The sequence below is a fragment of the Perca fluviatilis genome, chromosome 14, assembly GCF_010015445.1.
Source record: "Perca fluviatilis chromosome 14, GENO_Pfluv_1.0, whole genome shotgun sequence".
Lineage (NCBI taxonomy): Eukaryota > Metazoa > Chordata > Actinopteri > Perciformes > Percidae > Perca > Perca fluviatilis.
In genome coordinates, this window is record NC_053125.1 from 24047420 (window position 1) to 24075036 (window position 27617).

General features: G+C 40.0%; 2 protein-coding genes across 9 annotated transcripts; one reads left to right on the forward strand and one right to left on the reverse strand.

The window, feature by feature from the left end:
• Positions 1 to 10610, forward strand: LOC120572714 (E3 ubiquitin-protein ligase TRIM39). 5 transcript variants are annotated; one of them, XM_039822087.1, is made up of 16 exons: positions 3 to 180; positions 1750 to 1891; positions 2179 to 2422; positions 2992 to 3206; positions 3409 to 3513; positions 4917 to 5015; positions 5108 to 5341; positions 5443 to 5590; positions 6988 to 7035; positions 7274 to 7300; positions 7398 to 7462; positions 8045 to 8155; positions 8356 to 8474; positions 8580 to 8696; positions 10174 to 10270; positions 10378 to 10610. In XM_039822087.1, exons 1-16 carry the CDS (start codon positions 23 to 25, stop codon positions 10528 to 10530), a joined length of 2082 nt encoding a protein of 693 aa, XP_039678021.1. In that variant the 5' UTR covers positions 3 to 22; the 3' UTR covers positions 10531 to 10610. The 5 variants fall into 5 exon arrangements, with proteins under 5 accessions (XP_039678023.1, XP_039678021.1, XP_039678020.1 ...); XM_039822086.1 differs by having other exon boundaries at positions 5 to 180; positions 8577 to 8696; XM_039822088.1 differs by having other exon boundaries at positions 5 to 180; positions 8577 to 8657.
• LOC120572715 (N-acylneuraminate cytidylyltransferase-like) lies at positions 7581 to 27617 on the reverse strand. Of its 4 annotated transcripts, XR_005641480.1 has the most exons (9): positions 27219 to 27617; positions 26126 to 26268; positions 25788 to 25943; positions 24971 to 25104; positions 24700 to 24794; positions 23508 to 23589; positions 21138 to 21231; positions 8544 to 8666; positions 7581 to 8463 (listed from the first exon to the last, which is right to left on the reverse strand). XR_005641480.1 is itself a non-coding variant. In XM_039822092.1 (7 exons), exons 1-7 carry the CDS (start codon positions 27440 to 27442, stop codon positions 21202 to 21204), a joined length of 864 nt encoding a protein of 287 aa, XP_039678026.1. In that variant the 5' UTR covers positions 27443 to 27617; the 3' UTR covers positions 19972 to 21201. The 4 variants fall into 4 exon arrangements, 1 of the variants encoding a protein (XP_039678026.1); XR_005641478.1 differs by having other exon boundaries at positions 7581 to 8666; XR_005641479.1 differs by lacking the exons at positions 7581 to 8463; positions 8544 to 8666 and adding an exon at positions 10509 to 10592.

Sequence of the window (27617 nt, forward strand, 5' to 3'; positions counted from 1 at the left end):
TGAAAGAGTAAATTCACAACACATGCACGCCTTTCACATGTCACAGCCGGAGGAGCAAAAACTTCATAAGTTAGGTTATGAGCGATCAAAATACAGTACGACCTGCAAGATCAAGAAACAACAGATCGGATCTGGAGCTTTTGGGGTCCATTTTAAAATCAGGCCTACCAACACGGAAAGGTATCACGTTTTACTTAATTAGGTCATGTTTAATGCTTATCTAGAAAATGTTTAAAAACAAGCGACGATTTCAGTGCAGAAACCAGTCTGATCTCTTGTGCCATGCGTCTCTCAATGAGAATATGTAGTAGGGCTGCAACCAACAATTATTTTAATGTCTTGTTTTGTCCAACAGTCTATATTCAGTTTACATTTAAATTAACAGGGAAAAGCAGTTTGTACTTAAAAAATATTATTATAATATTATTATTAATAAAATACTACCGACCGTTGTAGCTCTAAATCGAGTTCCTCATTAAAATGAATTCCTATATCTCCATTATCCCATGGAACCATCAGTAAGAAAGTATATTCTTTTTTGAAAAAGTACTTTTTTGAGAGCATTATTAAAAGTAAGAGTTTGTAATGGTCGTTTTGCATATTTGAATGTATACTTAAGTCAAGAAATTTGTCCTGGAAGGCCCTTTAGATCACAGTTCATGTTTTGGTTACCATCCTCATCTTTATTTAAGCGTAACTCTCGCCAAAATGCAACCTGGGATCTTTTTGTGAATGTACCCGAGTCAAACTTTCATTTAAAAGCATATTAAGGACGGAAGCGTTACCATATTCTCGTTTTTTGGTCAAATGGCCTTTTGAATGGGAGTGTTTTATGCTAGCCTAAAAATAGCTATTTTTAAAACACTAAGAAGGCTTGACACAACATGAAACTTTGCTTGAAGTATCACCAGGGGCTCTACACCTTAACGAAAACATTGACAACGTTGTTTGTGTACCCAGAGTTTACGAAAAAGAAAGGTTTTGAACAAATCACCGTAGCTCTTGTTGTTTCCTCATGTTGTGTCGAGCCTTGTTAGTGTTTAAAAATAGATATTTTGAGGCTAGCATTAAAGTGCCCCACTCCCATTCAAAAGGCCATTTGACCGAAAAACGAGAATACAGTAAATTAAAAGTGGCGCTTCCGTCCTAAATATGCTTTTAAACGAAGGTTTGACTCGGGTATATTCACAAACAGACAAGGTTGCATTTTGGCGAGAGTTACGCTTTTAGTCAGGAGTGTCTCATTCAGCTATTATTAACTTTATTCATATCAATGATAATGATGCATTGTTATGAGCAAAGCTTGCTTGTTTTTGCTTTGTGATATCTTGGCTACAAGCTCCCCCGAGAACTTCAATGTATTTTTTTTTTCTGTTTGCATTCCCACTGCCAATAGAAACACTGAAGTAGATTGTTACTAGATCTTGTGGTGCAGACACAATAAGAAGGGGGTTCTTGGAACTACATTAGGTTCTTAGAGCTGAAAAGGTTCCTCTTGTCCAAAAACGCCGAACACACATACTGCTGGTGAAACTTTCCAACAGATGTGAAGGAGCAAAGGAAGAGGCACTTGTTAATTTTCAGACACTTTAAGCAAGGGATGGGAAAGCAATATCACAGTAATAATTACAAATTTCTTCGAAGAGCCTTTTTAATTAAACCCCTCCCCCTCACCCCCCTCCCATCCCACTGCCATCTGACTGATTTGTATTGATTTAACTCTATATTACTTTCTCTTGCTGACCATAGGATGTCCTTATATGGAAGCTTTCTGTCAGACGAGCAGTTCCTGTGCTCAATCTGCCTCGATGTGTTCAACAACCCTTCGTCCACACCGTGTGGCCACAGCTTCTGCATGGCCTGCATCAGCAAATACTGGGACGGATGTAAGGTGTGTGAGTATGTCGTATAGATGTCATCCTCGATGTATGAAGTTTGTTTCCCCCGGTTAAATATCTTTTATAGAAAACCTCAGTAATACACTAATACATGAGAAGCACAAACTCGGGGGTTGTATATTGTCTACGTTGTTTAAAAATTCAACAATTGATCCATTCATTTTTACTTACTTTCTACACTTTTCATCTGCCATGGGTTCCATGTTTTCCTCCCATTTCATTATCTTATTTGGTCCTCCCCCCCACCCCCCTCCCCACCCATCCCTCCTTCCTCTCCCAGGTTTTCATGTGTCCTCTGTGTAAGAAGACCTTCCAGAAGCGACCAGAGCTTGAGATCAACAGGACACTGCGAGAGATCACCAATCAGTTCAGACCCATGACAGGAGGGGGAGGAGTGCGGATTGAGAAGAGAGGGGGAAGAGGAGGAAGAAACGGAGACATGCCAGTCAATTTCATGTATGAATTAAAGAAGAAGCTGCCTCAACATCAGCTAAAAACAGCATTGACGCTACCTGACGCTCAAGGTAAGACAGGTGAATAAGGGTTTTGCCTAGCCTAGGGTTTTTTAGGGAAATTTTAGATCAATCAGTCATGTTGTGTTGCGCTCCTGGCTGCATGAAAACAGACTGGAATTTGAGTTTTATTACAAAATATATAATTCCAAGTCAAAATATCTGTTTAGATGTATATAACCACATTGAAACAGCTATGATATGTCCAAATAGTTGATAAAAATGCAGGCATCTTTCTCCCAAAACTTTGGACAAATGTCTTTTGTCAAATTGTCTTGGATTAGTTGCACATTATGCAGATGATACATGACTGTCCAGTTCTGCAAATGTTTGATCACAAACCAAAGTATTGGACACAATGAATTTAGATGGTGGTTGCTTAACATTAGATGCAATGTCAGAAGAGCCCTGAAGTCATAATGATAGATTATCTGAGGACTATGAATCTCTGTGGAAAATGTAATGGCAATCCATTTAATAGTTGTTGAGATATTGAAAGAACTAACTGACCCGACATAAGAAGGTTACAGATTTAAATTCCTTGATTTTTCATTAAATTCATGTATCTTCTACCTTGGAAGGTAAGCCCATCCCGACGTCAGCATCAACAGTCACAACCTCACTTGCTTCTTCGGTACCAAACTCAAGTCCAATTGCTGCCCTGACAAACTGCTCCGGATCTCCTGAGCCGCCTCCCACGTTCCCCCACTCCAGCGGCCGGAGAAGGTTCACCGTGACTGGGGCTGCAAGCAGCCGGAGCCTTCCTATCTGTGAGATCCACCGCAGAGGAATATTGGTACAATACTTTATTAATTTATAAAATCAATATATCTCATTGATTTTCAGCCTTTCCGATTCCTATAGTGCTTTGTGCTTACTGAGGAACAAGAAGAATAGTCTATGATTTTGGGGTCCTCTAACTGTGCAGTTTTTTTTTGTATTAAATTATATTTCATGTTTCAAGGTTTAACACTGCGACACTCTCTCACTGGTTTCAGATTTACTGTAGAACTGATCGAGCATGTATCTGTCCTGAATGTGAGACCTTGGACCATCAGGATCATGACACAGTGACTCTCGAAACCGAGTGGATGGAAACCAAGGTGGGAAAAACAGAATGATGTTTGAAGTGAAGCACAAACAAGCGAAACTACTTGGTTATGTTTTGGTGAAAGTCATGTGTCTGTATGACACATCCACCACCCGGCCCTCCTCCCTTAGCAGACTTTTTAGCAGATTACATTACATGTCATTTAGCTGACGCTTTTATCCAAAGCGACTTACATTTTGCTATTTATGTCAGAGGTAACACGCCTCTGGAGCAACTAGGGGTTAAGTGTCTTGCTCAGGGACACATTGGTTGATGTATCGCAGTGGGAATCGAACCCCAGGTCTCCCACGCCAAAGGCACGTGTCATATCCCAGACTGATCTCATGAATTGGCGTATGTATGACACGCCAATTTGTATTCCGTTTTTGCGTGTTATCAACACGCATAATCGCATTTTTGCGTGTATATCAACGCAAATCGGCCGCCATTGGCCTGTATTGCGAGTCCATTTCCGCCGTAGCGAGTGGTATAAAGGAACGGGGGATTGGGTAAAGAGGTAGGTTGAGGTGGCGGATGGGTAAAACATAGGACTTTCACCTGGGAGAGCTGGGTTTGCTCCCCGCGTGTGGCGATTTTTCGGCCGTTTTTTGTAATTTTTAATAAGCCTTACCCAATGTTTCTTTCCTAAACCCAACCATTTGTTGTTGTCGTAAGCGTGTTTTAGTCGTTATTTTCCGTGTTTTTGTTGCTGTTTTGTTACTAAAGCCTTTCCCTGTGTTCTTTTCCTAAATTCAACCATTTTTTTTTTCTTAACAGGCGTGTGACGTTGTTCTCGTGATAGTACGTCGCGTTCTCGCGATAACGCGCAACGTGGCGAGGCCACGTGGTGGGTCTGTTTACATCAACACGCCATTTGGCTTTATGAAAGTGGCGTGTATATTTACGCAAAGTCATGATGCCATGTTGCATATCCACTGCGCCATCACCACCCCGTAGATTACTACTGCCACTAGGGGTCGCTGCCAATATATATCATAATATGCTTCTTTCACGGACAAACTATACAGCTTCTTTGATGAGGACACTCTGATAGGAAAGGATGACGTGGATGCAAAGAACCACCTGATGCAAAGTGGCTTTTAGCCTCAATCACGGAACGTATACTGCTCAAAGCTAAAATGTGCTCAAAATGTCCCATTGTGTGTGTGTGTGTGTTTCTAACTTAGACTACCTTCGGGGACACATTTCCTTCTAAAGACCAGTTAATTGGGGACAGCTTGTCCAATTGGGGACCAAAGCCGTCTGCCCAATTGAAAAAAAAAGCTGATTTTTTTGGGTCAGTGGTTAAGGTTAGGTTTGGGTTAAAGTGTCCATGATGGGCGTTACAAAGAGCATGGACACATTCACAGCTATAGTAGTTGTAGAAATGACTGTAAGTCTATGTAATTTCCCCAGAAAGACCAGCTGAGTGTGTCGGAGCAGGAGATCCAGGAGATGATCGGACTGAGAATCAGGAAGATCGAGGAGATCAGACTGTCAGTGACTGAATTGGAGGTATTGTAGCTAAATATAAAAAAAAAAAAAAATGGTGACTGTAACAAAGGTGTCTTGCAAGTTTTACATTACAGTATCATTATTTTCCTCAGTTGGCGGTGGAGAGAGAGACTGTGGGCAGCGTTTGCATGTTGTCAGAGCTTATGTCTGCCATCCAGCGCTCCCAGGCAGAGCTGATGGAGGTGATGGAAATGAGCCGGAGGGCGGCCGAGCACCAGGCCGACTCCATGATACGACAGCTGGAGCTGGAGGTTGAAGAACTACGGTGGAGAGAAAGCGCTCTCGCCCAGCTCGCCCAATCAGATGACTATATGCACTGTGTCAAGGTTGGTTGATGTGATGAGAAACTGACAAACATTGTGGAAACCCTGAGGGGGTTATTTGACATCCTATTTTATTTATTTATTTATTTCCACCTACTTTCCAGACGTTCCCCAACCTCTCCAGTCCTCCACCGACCAAAGACTGGTCTGACGTGTCGGTGAACTCTGACCTGGGAACAGGGACCATCTACAGGTCGCTGGCAGCTCTGGTGGAGAGTTTTCAGGAAGAGCTGGAGACGATTGCAGAAACAGGTCAGTGAAATGCAAAACACAAGGCTTCTTTGCAAAGATGAAAAACAACAAAGACATGAACACAGTCAAGAGTAGAGTCAAAAGAGCTAAAGAGCCATGCTTTATGAAAAAACCCATTCACACCAATCAAGTCCTTGTGTTAGACCATTGACTGTAAAAATAATTGACGTAGCATCCGTGAAGACTCGAGTTTGGCGAATCTTTATTGCAACCGAACGTGACAACGTTTTGACGAGAGGGTGAAGCTGGGGAGGATGATGAGGCCAAAATGTATTGTTTATGGCTGTCCAGAGTAGAGTCAAAAGAGCAATTTTACAACGAATGGTCTATACTCTATGAAAAAACACCCTTCTTCTTTAAGTCCTTGAGCCAGTCCATTGACTGTAAAAAAAAAAAAAAATAGACGTAGCATATGTGATGTCACCACGGGTTTATGGACGACCGCTTTGAAGCCTTGAGTTTGACGATTCAGGCTTCACCATCTTATTTTTTTGCAACCGGACGTGACAATTTTTTGACAAGAGGGTGGAGCTGGAGATGATGACGTGGCCAAATGTGTTGTTTATGGTTGCAATGGCGCCGGGCTAAGCTAAACGCTAAAGGGTGGAAGTTGCCAATTCAACTCTTTTTGGCACGAGTCATCCAGTGGAGATTTATCGGCAGGTAAAGACGGACCTCCGGGCACTGGTGCCGTTCATCTGCATGTACGGCAGTACAGACAATCTGCGAACTTCCCCTTAAGTTACCAGCTAATGCTAGTTAGCTAGCTTGGTTGGCAGAACCAATCAAAATCATTCACATCACATTTTTAGGAGACCAAAATGTTCAAATTAACTTTGATGAAGTAAAAACATGCAGTGAGAGGGTCAAAGTTTAAGATGAAAACATGGACAACACCCAGAGGTGTTCTACGGTCTATTTTAATGTCCACAGTGCCATGGTTAGCATTGCTAAGCTCTGTCCTGATTGACACGCCCTAAAGCATCCCCCGCTTATCGTCTATTTTAAAATAAATGAGACGATAATTTAAAACATGAATGTCATGCTGTATTGATAAAGACTTGAAACTAGCAATTGAGGCCATTGACTCGTTATGAAAATGTTTACTGAGGTAATAAATCAAATGAGAAATAGAGTCATTTTCTCATAGACTTCTATAGAAACATACTTGTTTTTGGAGTCAGTGGAGTCTCCCCGATGGAAATTAGATGAAATACAGGTTTAAGACACTTCAGCATTGGCTTCACTTTTCAGACCCGGAAGCTATGTCGATTATTTTTACGGTCTATGAGCCAGGCACAATAGATCTTTTATAATAAAGCACTGAAACACTGCCCTCTGGTGGTGATCTTAGTATGAGTTTTACAGTAGACCGGTGTCTCCTTGTTCCTCTCCAGGTTTTCCTGCCTCAGTAATGGAACTCAGCCCGGTCCTAACACAGCCCAGTAAGTGTCCACTCCCACTCCACTTTAAATAAGCTAAACATACAGTATGTAAACCAGTGAATGATATTTGCCATCCACCTTCCAAATACAAACCAGTGAGTGACTCTATCCATCCTCCTTTAAACAGTTATGCATTATACAGCACATGTGAGCATTCCACCTTCAACGAGTAATGATATAAAGCTATACAGTGCATTATACAGGAGCTATAACATCATTTTGTCCTGTTTATCTGCAGGGATAAGGAAGATACAGGAGTATGCAGGTACAAAACAATAATGACACATAAAGTCAGCTTGCAGACATGATTAAATATAGAATAATCTAAAATGATTTACATTTTTATTCTTTCTTCAACACAGTGGATGTGACTCTGGACAGCAACACCGCTCATCCCAGACTGATTTTGTCAGAGGACATGAAGAGTGTGAGACACCTGTTAAATTATTATATCAAAAAATAATTACTCACAGTTCATTCTTTTTTGTTTAGCATTACATTTGCGAGCTCGCTTTTTTGAAGGAACAAAGATTGTAAATCATTCCGTTGTTTTCCCAACTTTTTTTTTTATTTAAGTTTACATTTTTACAACCGGTGACACATAGCCCAAGTCGTGGTGAACAAGGTATAGTGTAAACAGTGTGTAATTTTCCAAGTCCCCTACCCACCCACAAACCAACCCAGTTCAGGTCCAAAAAAGACGGGGGGACACACAACACGGACCCATGCACCTGACAAACACACACCAGTAAGGGCAATCATTCCGTTTTTAATGCAATCACAAACCCACGAGAAATTTCCATACAATCTTGAAAATGTCCATAAATTGGGACTAAAATCTTGGTATGTTATTGATTTTTGGTTTTGAAAAATTCTCCATACCGTTGCCGTTTTTTTTTCATGTTTGCATTGGAGATGTATATTCACACATATATTTACTGTAAATTATAAAGAAAATGTGTCGTGCCTATGAAGTTTGCTATAACAATAACTGTCTGTGTTTCTGCAGGTGAGGTGTGGAGATAAAGACCAGATGCTTGCAGACAATCCGGAGCGGTTTAACAGAGTCGTCTGTGTCATAGGGAGGGAGGCGATCTCGTCTGGGAGACACTACTGGGAGGTAAGAGGCACTCTCTCTTTAGATCACAATAAAAAGGATGTGCATTATGTTGTGATCACAAAATTCTAATGTAAAATAATAATAAAAATAAAAAATAAAAATAATAAAAGTTAACAGAACATGAGCAAATATTTACATGAATGTCCTCCCAGCCTTTGGTATGATTGTATGTACGTAAATGTCCTACTTCCTTTGGTCAGGTGGAGGTGGGCGGGAAGACTGACTGGGATCTGGGTGTGGCCAGACAATCAATCAACAGGAAGGGGAAGGTTGAAGTTACCCCAAGCAACGGATACTGGTTCCTCAGCCTGAGAGACAAGTGAGTTTTGCCATCAGGTAGTTACCCAAATGAGATGTTAATTAGTTGCTTCTTTTTAGCTTTTCTGACCTGGACCTCTGCTGTCATTAACCTTGTCTCCAGCAGCAGCAGCAGCACCAGCAGAAGCAGAAGCAGAAGCAGCATGTGGTGGTTTTCAGCCAATAAAAGCTCCAAAAGCCTACCGTATGCCACCTGCTCAGCACCAGACAGCAGACAGATAAAGTTAGAGACAAGCTGGTGAACCAAGTGGAACATTTAGCAGCTAAAGACACAGATATTTTTCTCAGGAGTTGGTGGAGACCAAAAAAAGAGCTAAAAGGAGAGTGAATATTGGACTTAAATGAATCATGTGGACACAAACACGACTTCAAGTGATAATGTTGCTCTGTCACTGCCAGATGTGTCAATAGGCAGGCAACTGTCTTCTAACACAAAATATCTTTATAAGGCTTTATCATGTTATTGTTTTGTCTACAGCTTATTCTGTTGTCCCTTACTTAGCTTGGCCGAGAAGTGTCAAAGGGGCTGAATTTCCAGAAGGCTTTGCAAATTCGAAAATCAAAAGCACATTAACGGAAAACACAAATGTAAAAAAGTTACAGCATAACGGAAGTGAGCAACAACGGAAGTTGACAATGAAACTGGCCGAGCTAAATAACGTAATGCTTATGTTACTGCGTACCTAGTCTATATCCACAAACTACCACTTCCCTCTTTTCGGGCGGATTCCCGTTACCTAGCGCTATGTTAGTGTTGGAATTTAAAACTCCGGTGGATTAATGAGGACTATGGTTAACTGCTCCACAGATCTCTGCAGGGTAATTCCAGACAGCTAGCTATCTGTCCAATCTGAATTTTCTGTTGCACGACTAAAACAACTTTTGAATGTACACATGGAATTGACGATTGTGATTGGTTTAAAAAAAATGCCAATAAACCAGAGCACATTTTTCTCCTCCCATCCCGGAATGCTGTGTGGACTAGCCAGACCCTCCTCCACAGCGCTGTGGAGGAAGGTCTGGCAAAGCGAGACTACTGCATAGCTACCTTCATAATAGCCTATTATGATTGATGGCAGACATTGGACAACATTGCTTATTTGTGACAATCACATAGCAATAGTAGTCATAGTTAGTTAGCAAACAACGTTTCACTTGCAATACGCGACTTCTCAAACACAGGTAAGAACTTTCCTCCTCCATATGTGTAGGAAATAATAGTCCGCCGGCAATAATAATCGGCACATTTCGTTGTCAACATCCGCTGACGCCGCTTATGTTGTTATTGTATGGCTTTTGCATGTGTTTGGCGTTAATGAGTTTGCGTTTATAGAATTTTTAAAGAATAAAGGATATGCAGTTTGATCGACACGTCTCAGCCAACGCGGCTTTAATCTCTTTCAGCATCCTAACATCATTTGTTGGTGCCAGCTTTTCTCAAATTATTTGTTTTTCCAAAATAAATCTTGCCATGAAATCGTATAAAAAGTGTTGCTTTTTGCACAATTCTGAAATTAAGTATGGTGTATAATGTAATAATAAAACATCATAACAGAGAGATAACATAAAATATAGCAGACGGTGATTGAATATACTCAAATTTCTTTTTCTTTTCTTTTCATTTATTGTCTTTCCTTTTCCTTTGTAGTTTTTAACTATCTTCTCCTTTCTCTTATCCTCCACTTCATCCCTCTCCTCAGAAAAAAGTACGCTTTTCGCACTGAACCCTCCACAGACGTCCATCTGAACCTCCGTCCAAACACGATTGGGATATTTGTGGACTATGAGAAAGGACAGGTACAGCATGGGAAACACATTTTACACATCCAATTCATTTGCTTCTTTTGTCTTCAACCAAGTGAAGTTTTTTTCAAATAATCCCGGGTGTCCTCTTGATTCTACAGGTGTCTTTCTACAACGTTGATGCAAAAGTCCACATCTACACTTTCAATGACACTTTCAGCGAGTGCATCTACCCGTTCTTCAGCCCCTGCACTAATAAATCTGGGAAGAACGACGGGCCACTTATTATCAAGCCAGTCATCATGAAGGAGTGACGGGACGGCAACTGGAAGTTATTTGTTCTTTTCTTTTTCTTGTCTTTAAATACTTTGTTGCCCTGTGAAGAAAAAAAAAACTAGAATTATGGCTTATTTATGCTGCATTAAATCGACACCGTGGCAACGTACGTAGGTACCTGGAGAGACCGAACCTACGCGGTAGCCTACGCCGTAGCCTGACGTGTAGCGTTGCATTTCCCCTGTCCTGGTTCTCCTTCTCCATTAGCAACATGAACTCAAGAAAAGGAGTTAACTTTTCCTGCTCCAGATTTCTGACCGTGGTTAAAAATTTGCTCCAAATTTGCTTTCGGAGTGTAGAAGCTCCATAAACCGCTTGACGCCAGCTAGCTCTGCGGGAGTAGCTAGATATCTGGCCGGCCAGTCATACTCCGAGACCCCGCTGTGAGCTGACTGGAGCTCTGGGTCTCGGAGACGAGAGATGTTCACATCTAGGCTACATGAGGGTTGATTATTTTTGTTCCTCTCTCTTTGAGACACTTGACCAAATGGTAAAATATAATGAAACAACATTTTGGCTCTATAACGGTGCTGTAGGTAATGTTTTGATCACAAGTTGCTAGTCAACAGGAGCTGCCCTTCGACGAAAAACAGGAAATGCTCTGCAGACCAGACCGTCTCATTTCGGAGACCGCTCGGTTCAGCCTTCGTGGGCTTGGAAGGCTGCGGCCCAGGTAGACATGGAAGGCTGTGTCCTCCGAAGGCTTCAGCCCCTGAATTGGGGCATAGCTAAAATTCCTGGTCATTTTGTTGTAGCTTTCTTAAACTTCCTGTTGTCTGACTCTGAAGTTTAATTTTTTTTATTTAATTCAAATGGGAGTATGAATTTTATGTCTGAAACGATTTGCTGATTTGCTGTATTAAAGCAATCACCTTTTCTGATGCATCGGTTTGATATTATTCTTTATGTGGCCATCATCTCTGGAGGAAAAGTTTGACTTTCACTTTATTGCAGAAAAACATGCCGACCATGCACTTGTTGTCCTCTTGGGTCAAAATAGAAAATTAACACTTTTGTTTTTGACACTTTTTCTTACGTTGTTGTCCCTTTTTTTTTTAACCCTTTTTCTGACGATTTTGTCCCTTTTTTTAGACTTTTTTTCAATGTTTTTGTCACTTTTATTTTTATTTTATTTTTTTATTACTGTTGATGCGTTTTTCCACTACCACCAATACTGTATACATGCCACAGACATCAACTTATTATTACCACTAGTGTTAAACTTATTTTTTGGAATTCATGGTCAATAAACCTCGTTGGATTTTTTAATTATACCTAATTTTTGAGTCAAAAAAAGCTGAAATTATGAATTATTTTGACTTACATTAGAGGAATGTATGTTCATGGATAATCAAAGACTTGTGTATGTCAAAGTTTAGTCAGAATACTGTTTAGAAACCGTTTCATTCTTTTTCAAATGCTATAAAATTGAATAAAACTCAAAATCCAATGAAAGTAGTGATCATTAACTGTACTTGCAAACCTGGAACCATCTATGTTATTTTCTCGGTAATTTGGTTGGAAAAGAAACTCTTATATATATTTTCAAATATACATGTAGACATTTTGATAACGGGTCCAATTTGACCCCGAGGACAACAGGACAGTTAAGACATTACCTTGGGTTCTGAGATACCACAACAGACATTATATGGACTAAACTCTTAATAAATAAATTGTTAGTTGCAGACCCAGTCAAAGGAATAGTTAGTTCTACATTTGGGGAAACTATTTGCCATCTTGTTGATACCACCACTCTCATGTCTGTGCGGTAGAAGAAGAAGCCGGTTAGCTTAGCTTAGAATAAAGACTGGAAATGGGCAGAAACAGCTAACCGGTTCTGTCCCAAGGTAACAACAGCCACCTGTCACTGCCAGTACCTCTTTAGCTCACTATTTGGCACATTTTTTTAAAATCACATTTGATTAATCTGCACACAAACAGAACATTGTGGTTTTACATTTCTGTTTGTGTACAGATTAAGTAAGGGTTAATAACCGACGAGGTGTCCATTGTCAGGTATTCATGGACGACGGTGAGGCGGGAACCGTCTGAAGTGCAGCCTCCGCCGAAATTCATTAATACCTGACAATGGCTACAGCATCAACCCGCTTATGCCATGGTAACTTGGTAAATAACAATAACTCTGTTTCCCTGGCTATGCCTGAGGATTTGACTAATACCTGGAACAAACATTCCCATCCCATAAGGTCCTTACCACGGATGTATTAAGAGACCTGGATACAGCGTTCGAATGAGAGTGTTCGGATCTTCTGCATTGTTGGCCCATGACGTCATGATGGACATGCGCACTAGCAACAACTTGTTTGTGTTGTCTTAGCATCCGGTAGCAACATGCTCGTTCATGAGCTTCTCCCTCGTGTCTCTTACAAGTGGCGAACTCATGAAATCACTGTTTTCATTGTCTAAAATATTCACTAATGTTAAACATTGTGTTTTCGTTGCTCCTGATTGTTTACATGCTTAGCTAAATAAACGATAGATGTATTTAGCTAGACAACCAAGGAGATTTAATAATTATGTCGTGCTACTAGCTAGCTAGCTTGCTACTAACTAGTGCTAGCAGTTAGCCTGCAGTTTCATTCATCCTTCATCCACATTATAAGCTTTACAGCATACGGCCCTCGGATGTATCATAAGAGAGAACCAAGGCAATGTAATCACTATGTCTGTAGTAACATTATGTAGGCATATAGCTAGCTATGTATAGATCTTAATACAGCCATGCTAGCTACCCCTGATGTTAGCTACCCCGCCAGTTTGGGAAACGCTATTGACGTTACATCCATGTAACAGGCTTTACAGCATACATACATCCCCCGGATGTATCATAACTTCATAAGATAATACCATGGACGTATTAATAGAACACATGGTGAATTACAACCATTAGCTATATCCATTATTACAGCTAGCTACATGAGCTCGGGAGAACAGTCACGTGAGCGGGCGGGCGCAGTCCCGCGGCTCTACTTGCGTCCATTATGCGTGTTCATCATGCCAAATTTAATAATTCTGGATTCGCTTCTAGTGAATGTTAAAAATGTTAAAAACGTGACGTTTTAAACAAGGACCCTTTCAGTGTTTCGGGCTGGTAGGTTGATATACCCCGAAACAAATTATCCCCTGAAATATAGACGTTTCTTTCGCCATGCAAAGTCTATGTGAAAAGTCTTTCTGGGCCATGGGGTGCAGTACCACCCCTATCCGCTAAGCCCATGGTGGCTTTTAGACATGGCGCTCTTCCTGGGGGCTTGGTCCTTACGCAATGCAAACGTTGTTCCCTGCTCCAGGGAATAGAACGGACCTTAGATAAGACTTGCCACCCTTAGCAACCAGCGGTATTTACAGTATATAGTCCGCTCAGCTCGTAGAACCCTTCAGCTCCAAGCCAGAGAGCTAACGCTATGCTAGCAAGATCCAAAGTCAATAACATTGTGTACAGTTGGCAATCAGTACAAATAATTTGACAGTATAACAGCAAGACAAGCTAGCTATTCAGCCATGTTATCGTCCCCAAAACAATATAACGACTTTTATGAACAATTTTATCTGCGATGTATAACTATCTAACATTATTGTCGGCCGCAGCCTGAAGTAGCGACCTGAACAGGGAATGGGGTGTGAGATAACTTATTTTTTTTTCAGTTTAGAGGGGCAGTGTAACTTACTTCTTGCAGCTTGTTTATTAACACCATCCTGTGGTGTTAAGAGGACGAGCTACTGAAGCGTTGGAAATGACAGATTCACATTTCCTTTAGGGCTGCAACAACGAATCGATAAAATTTGATTATTAAAAAAGTTGGCAACGAATTTCATCATTGATTTGTTGTGTTGCACGACTATTACGCCACTCAGTAAGAGTGGAAAATTAGAAAATTGAGTTGAGCGCGGAGCAGACCGGAGGTAGAGGAAATACCATGGGAGAGACCCGTAACATTGTGCCTCATTCACAAACCGTTCTTACGAAGAAATGTGTTCTTAAACCCTTCTGTGAAAAGGTAGAGCCCCTCCTTTTCCCCAACTCGCCTGACATTCCCCACAACATTTAAACTGACTCCTTATCCTACACGCACAAACGCGCTTACAAGCACACACACACGTAGCGGCGACTGTTTGTAACTACACGCGGTGCCGGCAACCGCAGCGTGGTTCATTCATGCGCAATCTTTATTTACACAACTTTCAGTTACTCACCAAACAGCTGTAAATCACATAGCGAACGACGTGGTACCCGTCGATTCTGCTCCATAACACATTTCTTTCTGTTAATCCATACATTGTGCACGCAAACACCAACATTACACTGATAGCACCGACTTTCATTTTCCTGGTCCCGCAGCAATTTGTTTCCCCAAGGAACACGAGCTCCATGACAATGGCTATTTTATTCCCTGTTTGGGCCAGGGGAAAGGGTTTATTTGAGCGGGGGAAAGCCATTGTGTCAGTATAAAATTATGGGCTGTATTGTAATGCAATGCTTATTCAATTACAGGAAATTAATGTTATTAGTATTATTAGGAGTACATGAGGTGTATGAAGTATATTTCAATGTATGTGTGTGATTAGGTCAAATATCTGCTGAACCACTATACATAACAAAACCCCCTGTGATGTTGGTTTCTACCAATTAGTGTAATTGAAGGGCCTTATTTAAAGCGCAGGTTTTTCTGCCTCGAAGAGAGTTGGGAGAGTGTCAACTTGCTGAGAGGTTGTATACAGAAACTTGTTGAGAGAAGAGATTTTTTTTTTGCTTGTGCTAGTTAAATTGAGAAACCCAGTGGTTAATTTTTTGTTTGTTTGTTTTGGAAGTTTTTTTTGTTGTTAACAGAGTGCTGGATGACGTATTTTAGAGCACTGTAAATCTACATTTTCCCTGCAAATCCACGTTGGCTGTTGGCTGTGTCTTCATCCCATCACCACCCATTCTCAGTGTGTCCTTGTCGCCACCATCCTGTGTGGACGTGGGCGGAGAAGCCCGTTTTTCACACCTTCTTACGAACTTTTTACGAAGATTCTGGCATTCACTAATGTTTTCTTAACTTGGATTTGTTCTTAGCTAAGAACAAAATCTACGAACACTGAAAAGCACTCTTACGCACATTTGAGTGATGACAATTTGCTCCAAATGATTGCTTACTGCATTTTATTGAATTCTACAGTCGTTTACAATGATAGTATTGTACTGTAATGTATTTCTGATCATTTGTTGAAAAAAAAAATCATATTATGCAAAAAAAACACTTTAAATCTTCACTTTAGATTAAATCTTGCGTTATTTGGTGATTGATCGCTATTTATAGGGCCAAAATGCAGTGGTAGAATGTAAGTACAAATTCGTCCTAACTGTACTTAAGTACATTTTTCACGTATCTGTACTTTACTTAAGTAGACTCAATAGTGCATAGCCTACTTTTGACTTTTACTTTGTTACATTTTGCAGCAATTATCTATACTTTCTACTCCACTACATTTCTACAATGTTCCGTTACATTTTCTGATCAATTTCCCCCCTGCCAAAACGTCTTCCTGACCGTCACACGTTTGTCTCACCAGTAAAGTTTGGTTGCCGTAGATACTGTATATATGGGGCACCGCTGATCCAAGCCGGCTCCGGTGCTCTAGAGCCCAGGCGCAGCGCCGCTGACCCTCGGTAATACAGCCCCCGGTAAAAGTGAAAATGAAAACGTTTGTTTTTATTATTTCCGTTTGGTAACACTTTACAATAAAGGTACACAAAAAAATAAGTAGTTCATGATTAGTTACTGTTTTTGAAAGGGTAGTTACCCTTTTTCAGAAGGGTAACGAATGGTTAGTTACCCTTTTTGAAAAGGGTAGTTAGTTATGAACTAACGAATGAAACAGTTTTTAATTAAACGTCATTTACAAAGACATTGTAAAACACTGAAAGCTAATATTTTGTCACTAGCAACCTAAATCTGTCCTCTGTCAAATACAGTTGCATTTTCAGCTCTGAACGAAACTGATCGGGGGTTATTTAAGCAGTTGTCTGACGTGCGTTTTGTTTCATTCGTCCCTCCTGGCCTGGACGAATGAAACAGGCGTGGGGGACGAAAGAAACATACAGTTTAAGCTATGTACACTTCCCACAACTTTAATATTTAGCAACATATCATGAATGGTACATCAGATAGGTGTTATTTCAGATAGATTGCAGCAGGGCTATACGTCTTGGTGAATGTCTGTTAACAACTCATTGCAGTCATCGTGAAGCGCATATCTCGCGGTTATGGAAATACCATGCACTATGTGATTTATATAGCTAGAATAATACATGTTTCCAATTATGTAATGTTTCTATAGTACAAAATGTTATTTCACTCTGTTCTGATGTGGGTAAGCCACCGCACATCCATATAAGTTCCCTTCATGACCCACAGCCCATCAGTCTCCGTAGGATAACATGGCAAAACTCGCCTCCCTACCTGATAGCCCCAAATATATTTACATCTTTCTAAAACCACCATGTCTCACCTGCATAAAATATAGTATAAACATAGATATTTGTGCAATTACATAGAATATGGGGTTTACTGCCTGGTCGGGACGAATGAAACATTTCACGTTTCATTCGTTCCGACAGCAACAATTGACGTTTAAACCTATTTTGCTCCTAAACTAAAAAACTCTGACATTTCACACTGTAGGACATTTTAAAACACTAATTCGTCTGTCGTATGACCATGACAATGGTACATTAAACAATAAATACAACCTGTCATTAACTACCCTTTTCAAAAACAGTAACTAATCATTAACTACCTATTTTTTTGTGTACCTTATTGTAAAGTGTCACCCCATTTTTAAATCATAGTTGCCATCTATTTCTCTCCACAGCGTCGTTTATTCCTCCGCCAGGCTGCGTAAGACGCGTTCATATCTTATTTATTTGGCTGGACCTCTTCACATCTCCCCATTTGCGCTGCTTCACACACTTTATTTGCTTACTTGCATGGTTAAAGAAAATAAAATACATCCATGAATAAAACCAACCGCATTCCGATTCTAACAACATATTTCCGTTTTATGCTGGTTAGGACAGGAACTTTTTAAAAGCCAGGCCTTGTTTGTGGTAGTGGACACCTTCTTCTTTTACTAAAGTAAATATGTCTCTGGTTGTTTGTACTTCCTCCACCGTGGCTCCGACAATCTCCGAAAACCTGTCACCCAGGAGGTGCACGGGAAGTGTCATGTCCTTATATGGGAATTTGCGGGGCGTTTTCTTATGCTAATTAGGAACAACTGGCACGCGCTTTCAGTTACGAAGACGTGGGATTCATCAATCCTAAGAACACAGATGCGAACAATTCTGCTGTTTAAGAACACGTCATGAATCCGACGTAGACTTTTCTTAGGAAGCTTCTTAAGAACATATTTAAGAGAAAACTTAGGAAGATACTGGTGAATGAGGCCCATCCCAGCAAACATTGGTCCGACGGCAACGTTGTGTCCCTGGCCAAAAATAGTCGCGGTAGGACGGCATAAATCGGTAAAAAGATGTTACACAGAACATTTCCTAAAAATGCATTCAGATACATTTGTACATGTCAACAGTTCTGTGGGGTTGCATGTACAATTGTTATTTTTACTTTTAGCTACTTGTACTTCAACATATACCATGTTGTGAATCAGTTGTAAGTGGACGTCCACTAAGTGACGTCCTTTACACGTGCATTTATAGTCCATCATGCCCCTCTATGAAATCAATTGTGATAAAGCTGCGCTAAACCCTTGCATGGTTAATACTGAAATAATTAATTTAATTCGCCAAGTTTTTAAAAGGTTGTGAAGATGTCCACTGACGTCCTTTACACGTCTATAGCCAAGGCTGTGGATAGTCGTCCACTGACGTCTTTTACACGTCTAGTCAAGCAAAACAGAAAAAGAAACACGATTTGTATACAAAGTACATTTACTTTATGTTGTTTAAATAAATTATAATTACACAGTGCCCAGTGTGGTTAAGTGATTGCTAAGCCACTGCATTTCAGTCATTATTTCAACTTGTTGTACCTGATGTATTCTTTGTTTTTGTTTTTTTAAATGAATGAATGTATGCATACATGTAAAACAAATATATCTGGTCACCATTTATGTCTGAGTTGGATGTAATCATTGACATATATAAAATGTAATTGCCATTGACAGGGAAACTGCTTCCAAGATGTAGTAACAAAAGATCTCGCGATATTACAAAATCCCGCGATAGGATAGATTATCTCGCGAGATGTTAACTCGTTCTCCCCATAGACTCCGGAACCAGTAACTTGAACGTTGAACAACCACGAGGAGAGGAGGAATTGAGTTGTATCGATAATATTATTAAAAATCTACTGTTGGGTAAGTACATTTTGTATTATTAGATTAACGTGCTTGAGTTTTACTTGTTTGACATGAATGAACCGAAAGAAATTATGCCCACATTGTCAACTGAAATGTACTGAGTTTGGCTAAAATTAGCTAGCTAGCAAACGTTAGTAGGCTAAAAGTTACTTTGAACTTATACAACGGTATACCATAGTATAAAGTATGTTTAATGTTACAGTCAAAGTTGTGAAAGTGTATGTTTTAACATTGCATGCAATTGCTACGCTGCACTGTACTGTTAATCGAGATTTTTTTTTACCTTATTTCGTTATTTTTTTTCTAAGGTGAAGTAATCCTACATTTTTTTTTCATAGAATGGGTTAGGGTTCTATATATATATATATATATATATATATATATATATATATATATATATATATATATATATATATATATATATATATATATATATATATATATATATATAATATATAAAAAAAAAAGAGAGAGAGAGAAGAAAAAAAAAAAAAAAAATTTTTTCAAACTTTTCATTCATGAAACGGGTGCAAAATCTTGTTTCATTATTTTTTAATTTAGTTATAGGACCATAAAAACATTTTGAAAATAATTCAATGTAAATTTTTTCCTACGGTTTGTTTTGTTTATTATTGTAATATTCTCTTCCCTCAGATGCTGTGAAGAGGTGGAGCCCAAATTCAACTGAATCAGAAATTGATGCGGCTATGGCGGAACACTTGAAACATGCTCCAGGAAGAGCTGGGGGTGGGGTTATAACAAATAACTTTTCTGGTGTAAATGATGTTGCAAAAAGATGCTACACAAAGGGAGATATTTGTGACAGTGTTATTGAACTGAACTAAATTAACGGAATTGAGCTAAAACTGAATTTGTTTTATATTGAACACGTTTTTCCTGTTTCCCGGGTGAAACTGTATCGTATAAACCGTAAAATAAATAAATGTGATTTGGAATTTTGTGGCTTTTTAGTTCATCCCGTTATCTTTATGATCATTTGTAATGAATACTAACAACATGAATGAATACTAAAATGAAAATAAGAACACTTTATTTTACAGGGTCCTTGTTACATGTAGTTACTGTAATAACTATAAATTATGCATAATTACATGCAACAAACCTTAACCCTATATTTAGATGCAATTAATTATATTAATAAGAACTTAAATGTATAAGTAAAGTGTTGTTTGATCTACACGTGATTATAACGTGTTATAGACGTTCAGGTATGACTGGACCGATTTTGGACCTTTTTAGAACCTTTGTCAAGTTTAGATGTGTAAACGTCAAGATCGCCGTTCACGATTTAACACAATGGGTGTATGATTATTTTATATGCAGGCTTATATATAGCCTACACTTATGCAGAAACACACCTTATAAACATCCAGAAGAAGACTAATTCTGACGTCCAGGGACGCGCAGAAAAGACGTGGAATTCACGGCCAAGTTCAACTTTCATTTTGGAACTATTTTTCAACCATGACGGGACGTCTCGGACGGACGTCTTTTCAACGGTCATGAAACGTCCAAATGTTTGCTGGGAAGTGTGTTTTAAGATGCTAAAATTACTGTTTATTTACATGGAGTTTGGAAGGTTTTAGCCGCGCGAGCGTTAGCCATATATAGCTAATACACTAGTTTTGCTTACACTTGTGAGTCTTTACCCTTCAGAGATAGATAGATGGAAGAATCCCTCTTCTGACGAAGTTTAATGAAGCGTCCGATTTAAAACATCCGAGTCACAGGAGCAGCCAATGTTAGCTAGCCAGCTACATCTCCGTTAGCGCTAGCTAGCTAACAGTGTTCGTGCCAAAAATATCCTCCCGGACTCCATTCAAAAAAATAGTACTTTTAGTGTGAATAGAGCCAACATATTTCCACATGTAAATCGGTAACCTATGTGTTTATTTCAACCACCACTAGAGTTGTGATGGTTGGAAAAGTGTAGAGAAGACCAAAAACGGCTTTTCATAGCTTGGTGATTAAGTTTGAAGTCAGTTAGGAGTCAGTCAGTTGGTCAGTTAGTCCATCATTACATCATGTTAGCTGAGAAATAACACTTCTCCTTCCTTCCTCTCCTCCTCCTCCTCTCATCATCACAATAGAGATAAAAGTCTGGCCAACGCATTGATGTGGTTTTAAGTTTTTTCAAATGTTGACAAAATGTTGATCCAGATGCATGTAGACGTTTTACCCTTCTATGCCACATCTTGTAAATCCATTTTCCGATGCTCCACAAGAGGCTAAAAGATTCTTCATTACTTTTGTCCTGGCCAAAGTAACCATCCCTGAGGACAGAAGCACAGATTGGATGAAAAAAAATAAAAACAGGAGAGAAACAAAAGATGAAATTATTAACTCAGATCTGACCAAAATCTAGACTTTTTCGTGAAAGATGAGCAAAAAAGGTAATTATTACATCCTACTGCTGTAGGCTGCAGGCATGATGGAGAAATGCAGCAGCAACACAATTCTGAATGGCGCTTTTTATTTTCCAAAACTCCTGGACGGCTCAGTAGACAAGTCGAAAGCCATAGGCACATTGTGTAAAGCCGAATTAAAATATCAACGAAGCACGTCAAGCTTGAGCTACCACCTACGAGCTAAGCATAGTACAGTTAACGTGACTCAGGTTGATGCTAGCGGGCTCAGGCAAAGCACTATTTTGGAGAGTGCTACTCACCGAGCTGTTATTGAAACCAAATCCCCCCAAAAATACTACAGCTCTTGCGAAATGGGTGGCAACTAACTGCAGACCTGTCAGCATCGTAGAGGACTCGGGTCTTAAAGACATACTACGGTTGGCATGTTCTGAGCCGTTTTATACATTGCTTGCGAGGGGGACAGTAGTTTCACGCATATACACAGCCTGTACTCCACGGAGAAAGAAGCCCAACTGGAACTGCTGCAAAGTGCAAACGCTGTCTCATTAACCGGTGATCACTGAACATCAGTGAGTTACTGCACACTATACTGACTCTAGATTAAAATGTGTGACTAGATTCACACATTTCTTTCTTTTGTTTACAGTAAATAAATAATAAACAAATAAAAAAATCTTAAAAGTCAAGTTCAGAAAGTAACTTTCTTTGCATTCACTTGACTCCCAATCAAGATACACTGGTAAGAATTGCTTTCCATTGTTAATATGGACTTAAACAGTTATAAAATGCAAAATAATCGAATTTTAATCATGTGATAAAACATGCGATTAATCACGCTTAACTATAGAAATTCTGCGATTAATCACGATTAAGAAAAAATTCATTGTTTGATGGCCTTAGTATTTATATCTATTCTCTCTTATGCCCTGAACATTTCAATTAACAAAACTAAATTATTGGTTAACCCTTCTGTAGTTTACCTAACTGATTAATCCTGACGTGGTCTATATCCACGACGTTCCACTTCCGAAATTCCACTGGATGTCCGTCTTTTCGTTTGTAGGAGATATCTTCTATCTTACACGATTCCTACAAAGACAGGCTACAGTCTCCAATCACAACCTGAAGGACATCAACACCTGTAAATGTCTCCGATCATACATGACGGCACGTCATATCATGCTTTTTTAAATTTGCAGGGACCGGTATAGCTCATAGTGTAACGTTTATTAATTATCGTTACTCATGGACCTAACGTTATCATTTCCCACAGTCAGTGAATATAGCGTATTTTGCCCAGAATACAGCATTACGTTTGAGATGAACTTCTATCTGAGGAACAAACTGTTGTAAATATTACCTTTAACGTACTGTAATGAATACATGGTTATAATAGTCAGCTAAAAGTATGGTTGAAATAGATAGGTAAACAGTAATAGATCAATTGTGAGGCTGCTAAACAAGTACCATGGTCTCTGCCGTGACGTGTTGGGCTGACGATAACACATGTATGGGCTAAAGTGGAGACGGAGGTGGGGGAGTTGAACAGGTGGCTGTCGCAGGGCTGTGGCTCTCTGCCTTGTCATGCTGATGATAATAAGTTAGTGGCTGCTCGTTGACTGTCCTCTTCGCTAGCAACGTTAACGTTGCTCACTATTCCCCGCCGTCGACAGGCTCTTTGCTAGCGAGCTGACTTTTGAAAATAGCCTAACGTTATATATAGTCGGTCTGTTTTTCTGAAGTACAATGTCTCTGCTATCCTTTTCTTTTTAATCCTTTGGCTTTGCTGCTCCACCGTTTATAAACAAATGTTTGTGGTCTATTCTGTTAGCTAGTTAGTCAGCAATAATGCCTCGCTCTAGCATTCGGCCCTCAGCCATGTTTAGCACGTATTCAACGAATAATTTGATGAGCCGTCAAGGCAAAACAAAAATCAGAGAACGGAAAATCAACAAGCGACATCAGTAGGCTATTAATAATCGATTATGGTCGGTCACTGCATCGATGCAGAATCATCCGCATCGCAATGCACTGTAAAAATGATTAATTTCAACACCACTACTCCACGCTGTGGAGGATGGTCTGGCAATGCATGACTAATCCTGACATGGTTCATCATGGATGCCAATAGAGCCCTACGATACATTTTTGTAAATACTTAAAAGATACAGCTGCTTTACCATCCAATGCCACATCTTGTAAATCCATTGTCTGATGATCCACCAGAGGCTAAAAGATTTGTCCTTGCCAAAGTAACCATACCTGAGGACAGAAGCACAGATTGGATGAAAGAAGAAAAAAAAAAAAAAAAGATGAAATTGTTAACACAGATCTGACCAAAATCTAGACTTTTGTGTGAAAGATGAGCAATAAAAGTAATTATTGGGGTGTGGAGGAGGGCCCTCCCCATATTATATATGTGATTCATATATAATTTTTTTTTTTAAACATTCCCCATGATAAAACGGGAAAAAACACGCTTAAAAAGGTCCCATGACATAAAAATTTCACTTTCTCCGCTTTGCCCGCGCAGAGAATTTGTCCCGCCCATGAGAGAGAGACATCATGGCTTTCAAACGAGAAAAGTGGCAGTTGGTTAAGATTTGGGGGGAAAAGTTCGGTAAAAAGGAAAACTGCTCACAACCAGGTCTGTGGTCTGGAAAGAGACTTTGCTGTCGAGTTTTTCAAATGGAATTTTTGCTGGCACTTTGAGAACCACAAGAAGAGTGCTATCTAGTTCCATAATATCGAAGAGAAGACCTACATCTCTATGGCCCATATGTCCAACGCTCACAGCAAAACAATCAAGATTGACAAATAGCACCGCTATTAAGAGGAAAACTATGCAGGGTTTCCTCTATGTTGATTTGACTGGCCCCCCACGGAAATATTTCTGCCCCCCATGGTATCAGAAATAGGGCTGCATTGTTAGAGTGCATGTCGAGAGAACGTTTGTATTTTAGGTGCATTATAGTACATGCTGAAGTAGTTACACTGCATTATGGTAATGTAATTAATAGTGGGTTTATTGGTATTTGCTACAGAATGCTTAGCCTATGTGTCAAGATCAAAGGAAACACTGCTATGTATTTTTGGATTTGGGGGTGAACTGTCCCTTTAACATTATAAATCTCACACTGGATGGCTGAAATAAAATTCATCTTTGGTTTAGATGAAATAAAAGTCCCTTCTGATTTCTCAAATGAAAAAGGAAAGCTAAGACTTTCTTCAGCAAACAGAAAAAAAAAACTATAATCTCCTTCCCCCTAATCTGACTTCCCTCCACCTCTAATAATTTTGGTCAAGTCCCTAAAGCATTTGATGGATTACAAGCTGGATGAAAGATTGTCTGATCTGTTGTGCGCAGCTGACCTGAGAACCCTCTGTTCTGCCACAGGCCAGTCGATGTCCACGTCGATGTCCACGCTGTACTCTGGCGTCATCTCGTAGTAGGCTACCTTACCGCCCTGGAGGGGACGCAGGCAGAAACGTCTCGCATCAAAATGTGAAAGCACGCAAACTCGAACTGAATGAAAATTGTGGAAGAAGGTGAGTTCCAGCTTCTTCTTTTTTTTTCAAATCCAAGAAAATCCTCCCATGGATGAGTGATGCACATTCAAAAAGGTCACCATTGGTCACTTACCTGCAAAAGGTTGTTCTCCACTAGCTCTCTAGTGGCGAAGTAAAAGGAGCCGTTCTCAACCAGCTCTCCGTTCCAGTCCTGACGCCGCGGACGCTTGGCCGGGTCCAGATTCAACGGGGCGGTCAACTCACCAGCTAGAAGGAGGCAAGGTAAGGGTTAAAAAGGGTTATTCTACGAAACACTACAAATATGTTTATTGTTGTCGGTGTGGTGTTTTTGTGTTGTGGTTTTTGTTGTTGGCGAGTTTTAATACTGTAAAATCTGATTGTTTACAGTTTATTGTTTTACTGCTGTGTTAGCGGTTTATACTCCAGTGTTAGGTTTCCCTTTTAACAGACAGGTTGATCCCTGTTTCCTGCCCAGGGACTATTGATGAAAATTAGTTTATAGCTAACTCTGGTACTGCTAAGGAGCTGTGCATTGTCCCTGTCAAATAAATGTTACGCCTTTCAGGCCTTTATTATACAGGACAGCTGAAGATGTGAAAAGGGAGAGAGAGGGGGAATGACATGCAGCAAAGGGCCTGCAGGTTGGAATTGAACCTGCGGGCCACTGCTTCAAGGACTGAGCCTGGCTTCTTTGCTTCTGTGACAGACCATACGCCCTCATTTCCCAATGGTTAAAATGCCGTCCGGAATGATGAGTTCAATTACCCAATAACGTGAAGAAAATTGATTATATATGCTTCTATATGTGATGTAGTCCTGCATCATCTAGCATTGCAAAAAAAAAAAAAAAAGAAGCAGATTCAATCTTTAAAGAAAGGTGGGACTATTTTGCGTGCACTGTAACAACAGTCCTACATCCGTCGACTTACATCCTTCTTTGACCTCCTTCCAGCGGAACTGGTGTCTCCTGACCACCGAGAAGACCGAATCAAAGTCCTCCTCCGTGATCATCTTCAGGGCCGCTTTCACATGGAACGGATGGAGACACGGGGCAGTGGCCTGAATGTTACAGATCACCTCCACTTCTGTGAACACAGAGTCAACAGAAGGATGCGCCTTAAAATCAAACAGATGCTTTATTGTGTCCGCTCTGAGGAAATACTGCGCCTCGTCACTGATCAAACACACGGCGTGGCAGTATGAATACAAAGCCAGGCCTGCTGGGAGTCTACCGTTTGCACTACACATCCTGGTGCGGTTTGCATACCTTTTCTTTGTTCGAGAAACTCCCTGATGGTTTCCAGAGACGTGGAAGCGTCTTTGGAGACTTCAGGACTCCTGCGGTGCACCTGGGCACCCCAGGATTTTGCCACCTTCTCGATCTCATCATGGTCAGTTGATACCCAAATACTAGGAAAAAGAAGGTGTTGTTGTTGTCAATATTATAATGATTTGATCATATTTGCAATCATCTATTTTCATTAGGGATGTAACGATACACTGACTCAACCTTCACAATTTTATGTTCACCATACGATTTTTCCTTCTTTTTTTTTTTTTTTTTTTAACAGAACGACCTGCAGACAAATTACTAAAAGTTATTCCTTTATTTCTATAAACTGTGCAACACAACAGATGTGTCCATCAAAAGTGCAACTGAAATTCTAGTTTTTATAACAAATGAAATAAAAACGGAATACTTCCCAAATCCCACATCAAAATAACTCAATAAAAAAAATAAAAATAAAACATATACACACACATATACACATATATATATACACACACACATCTATATATATATATATATATATATATATATATATATATATATATCATCAAATGAATGAACTAAGAAGACGCAGTGTCCGAAAATAGTGAACTTGTCTCCATCAAAAACTTAAATCCTCACTAATTAAATACCTTGTTTTGTCCAATATTTTTTTCCTTTTCTTTCGGAGTAATGAGTAATATAAGTAATAAACATTTGTCAGATTTTCGGTTGCAATTTGTGTGCGATCCACCCCCTTTTTTCTCACAAAATACTAAAATGGCTCACAGGCTACTGTGTATTCTCACAGCAACAGTTAACATCACAACGTTATCCTACAATAATGGACTTTTTTTTTTTCACAGCAGACATTTTTGACTTGTCATAGTAGGAAAAGCACAGCTGAAATTGATAACCTTAACGATGGCTCAGTTCCATCAAGTGTCCCAGTAAGCTATTTCAGTGAGTCAGAATACCAGGACCTCTCCTAAGTGGAATGCAGCCATCATTAATGGTTTTGAATACACCTGTGCTTTTCCTACTATGACATGTCAACATGTCTGCCGTGATAAACGTCTATAGTATCTACCTGTCAAACACATCGGAGTCCGCAGCAGTCCTCAGCACCCATCCAAGCAGCGGGATTCCAGCTAACTTTTTGATGTTTTTTTGAGGGATTCCTTTGCTTCCTCCCCTCGCCAGAATCAAGGCAGCTACGTGTCGCTTGCCATCCGCCTTGAGCTGCTTGTGAGGGAGCAGCCATCCGTCCCGCTCCCCGTTGTCACGGGAAAGACTTCTTTTCTTGGTAGCCATAGCCACTCTTGCGGCGGTTCGATTTAAAACCGCCCGGGTAGCACTTCAGTAAACACGGTGACACTGTCGCCCGAATGTCGCTGGATATGGCATAGATAAATCTATGTGGATATGATATGGAAGCAGCACCAGGATGTTGTTCTTCTTCTTCTTCTTCTTCTTCTTCTTCTTCCTG

Excerpts from the sequence above, each read along its gene's own strand:
- LOC120572715 (XM_039822092.1), bottom strand. The coding sequence starts at position 27,442 with ATGGCTACCAAGAAAAGAAGTCTTTCCCGTGACAACGGGGAGCGGGAC. Across the intron at positions 26,269-27,218 it reads GACTCCGATGTGTTTGACAG|TATTTGGGTATCAACTGACC; the intron begins GTAGATACTATA and ends TCTTTTTCCTAG. Across the intron at positions 25,105-25,787 it reads GAAGGAGGTCAAAGAAGGAT|CTGGTGAGTTGACCGCCCCG; the intron begins GTAAGTCGACGG and ends GCCTCCTTCTAG.
- LOC120572714 (XM_039822086.1), top strand. The coding sequence starts at position 23 with ATGCACGCCTTTCACATGTCACAGCCGGAGGAGCAAAAACTTCATAAG. Across the intron at positions 8,697-10,173 it reads CCAGACAGCAGACAGATAAA|AAAAAAGTACGCTTTTCGCA; the intron begins GTTAGAGACAAG and ends CCCTCTCCTCAG. Across the intron at positions 10,271-10,377 it reads TGGACTATGAGAAAGGACAG|GTGTCTTTCTACAACGTTGA; the intron begins GTACAGCATGGG and ends TTGATTCTACAG.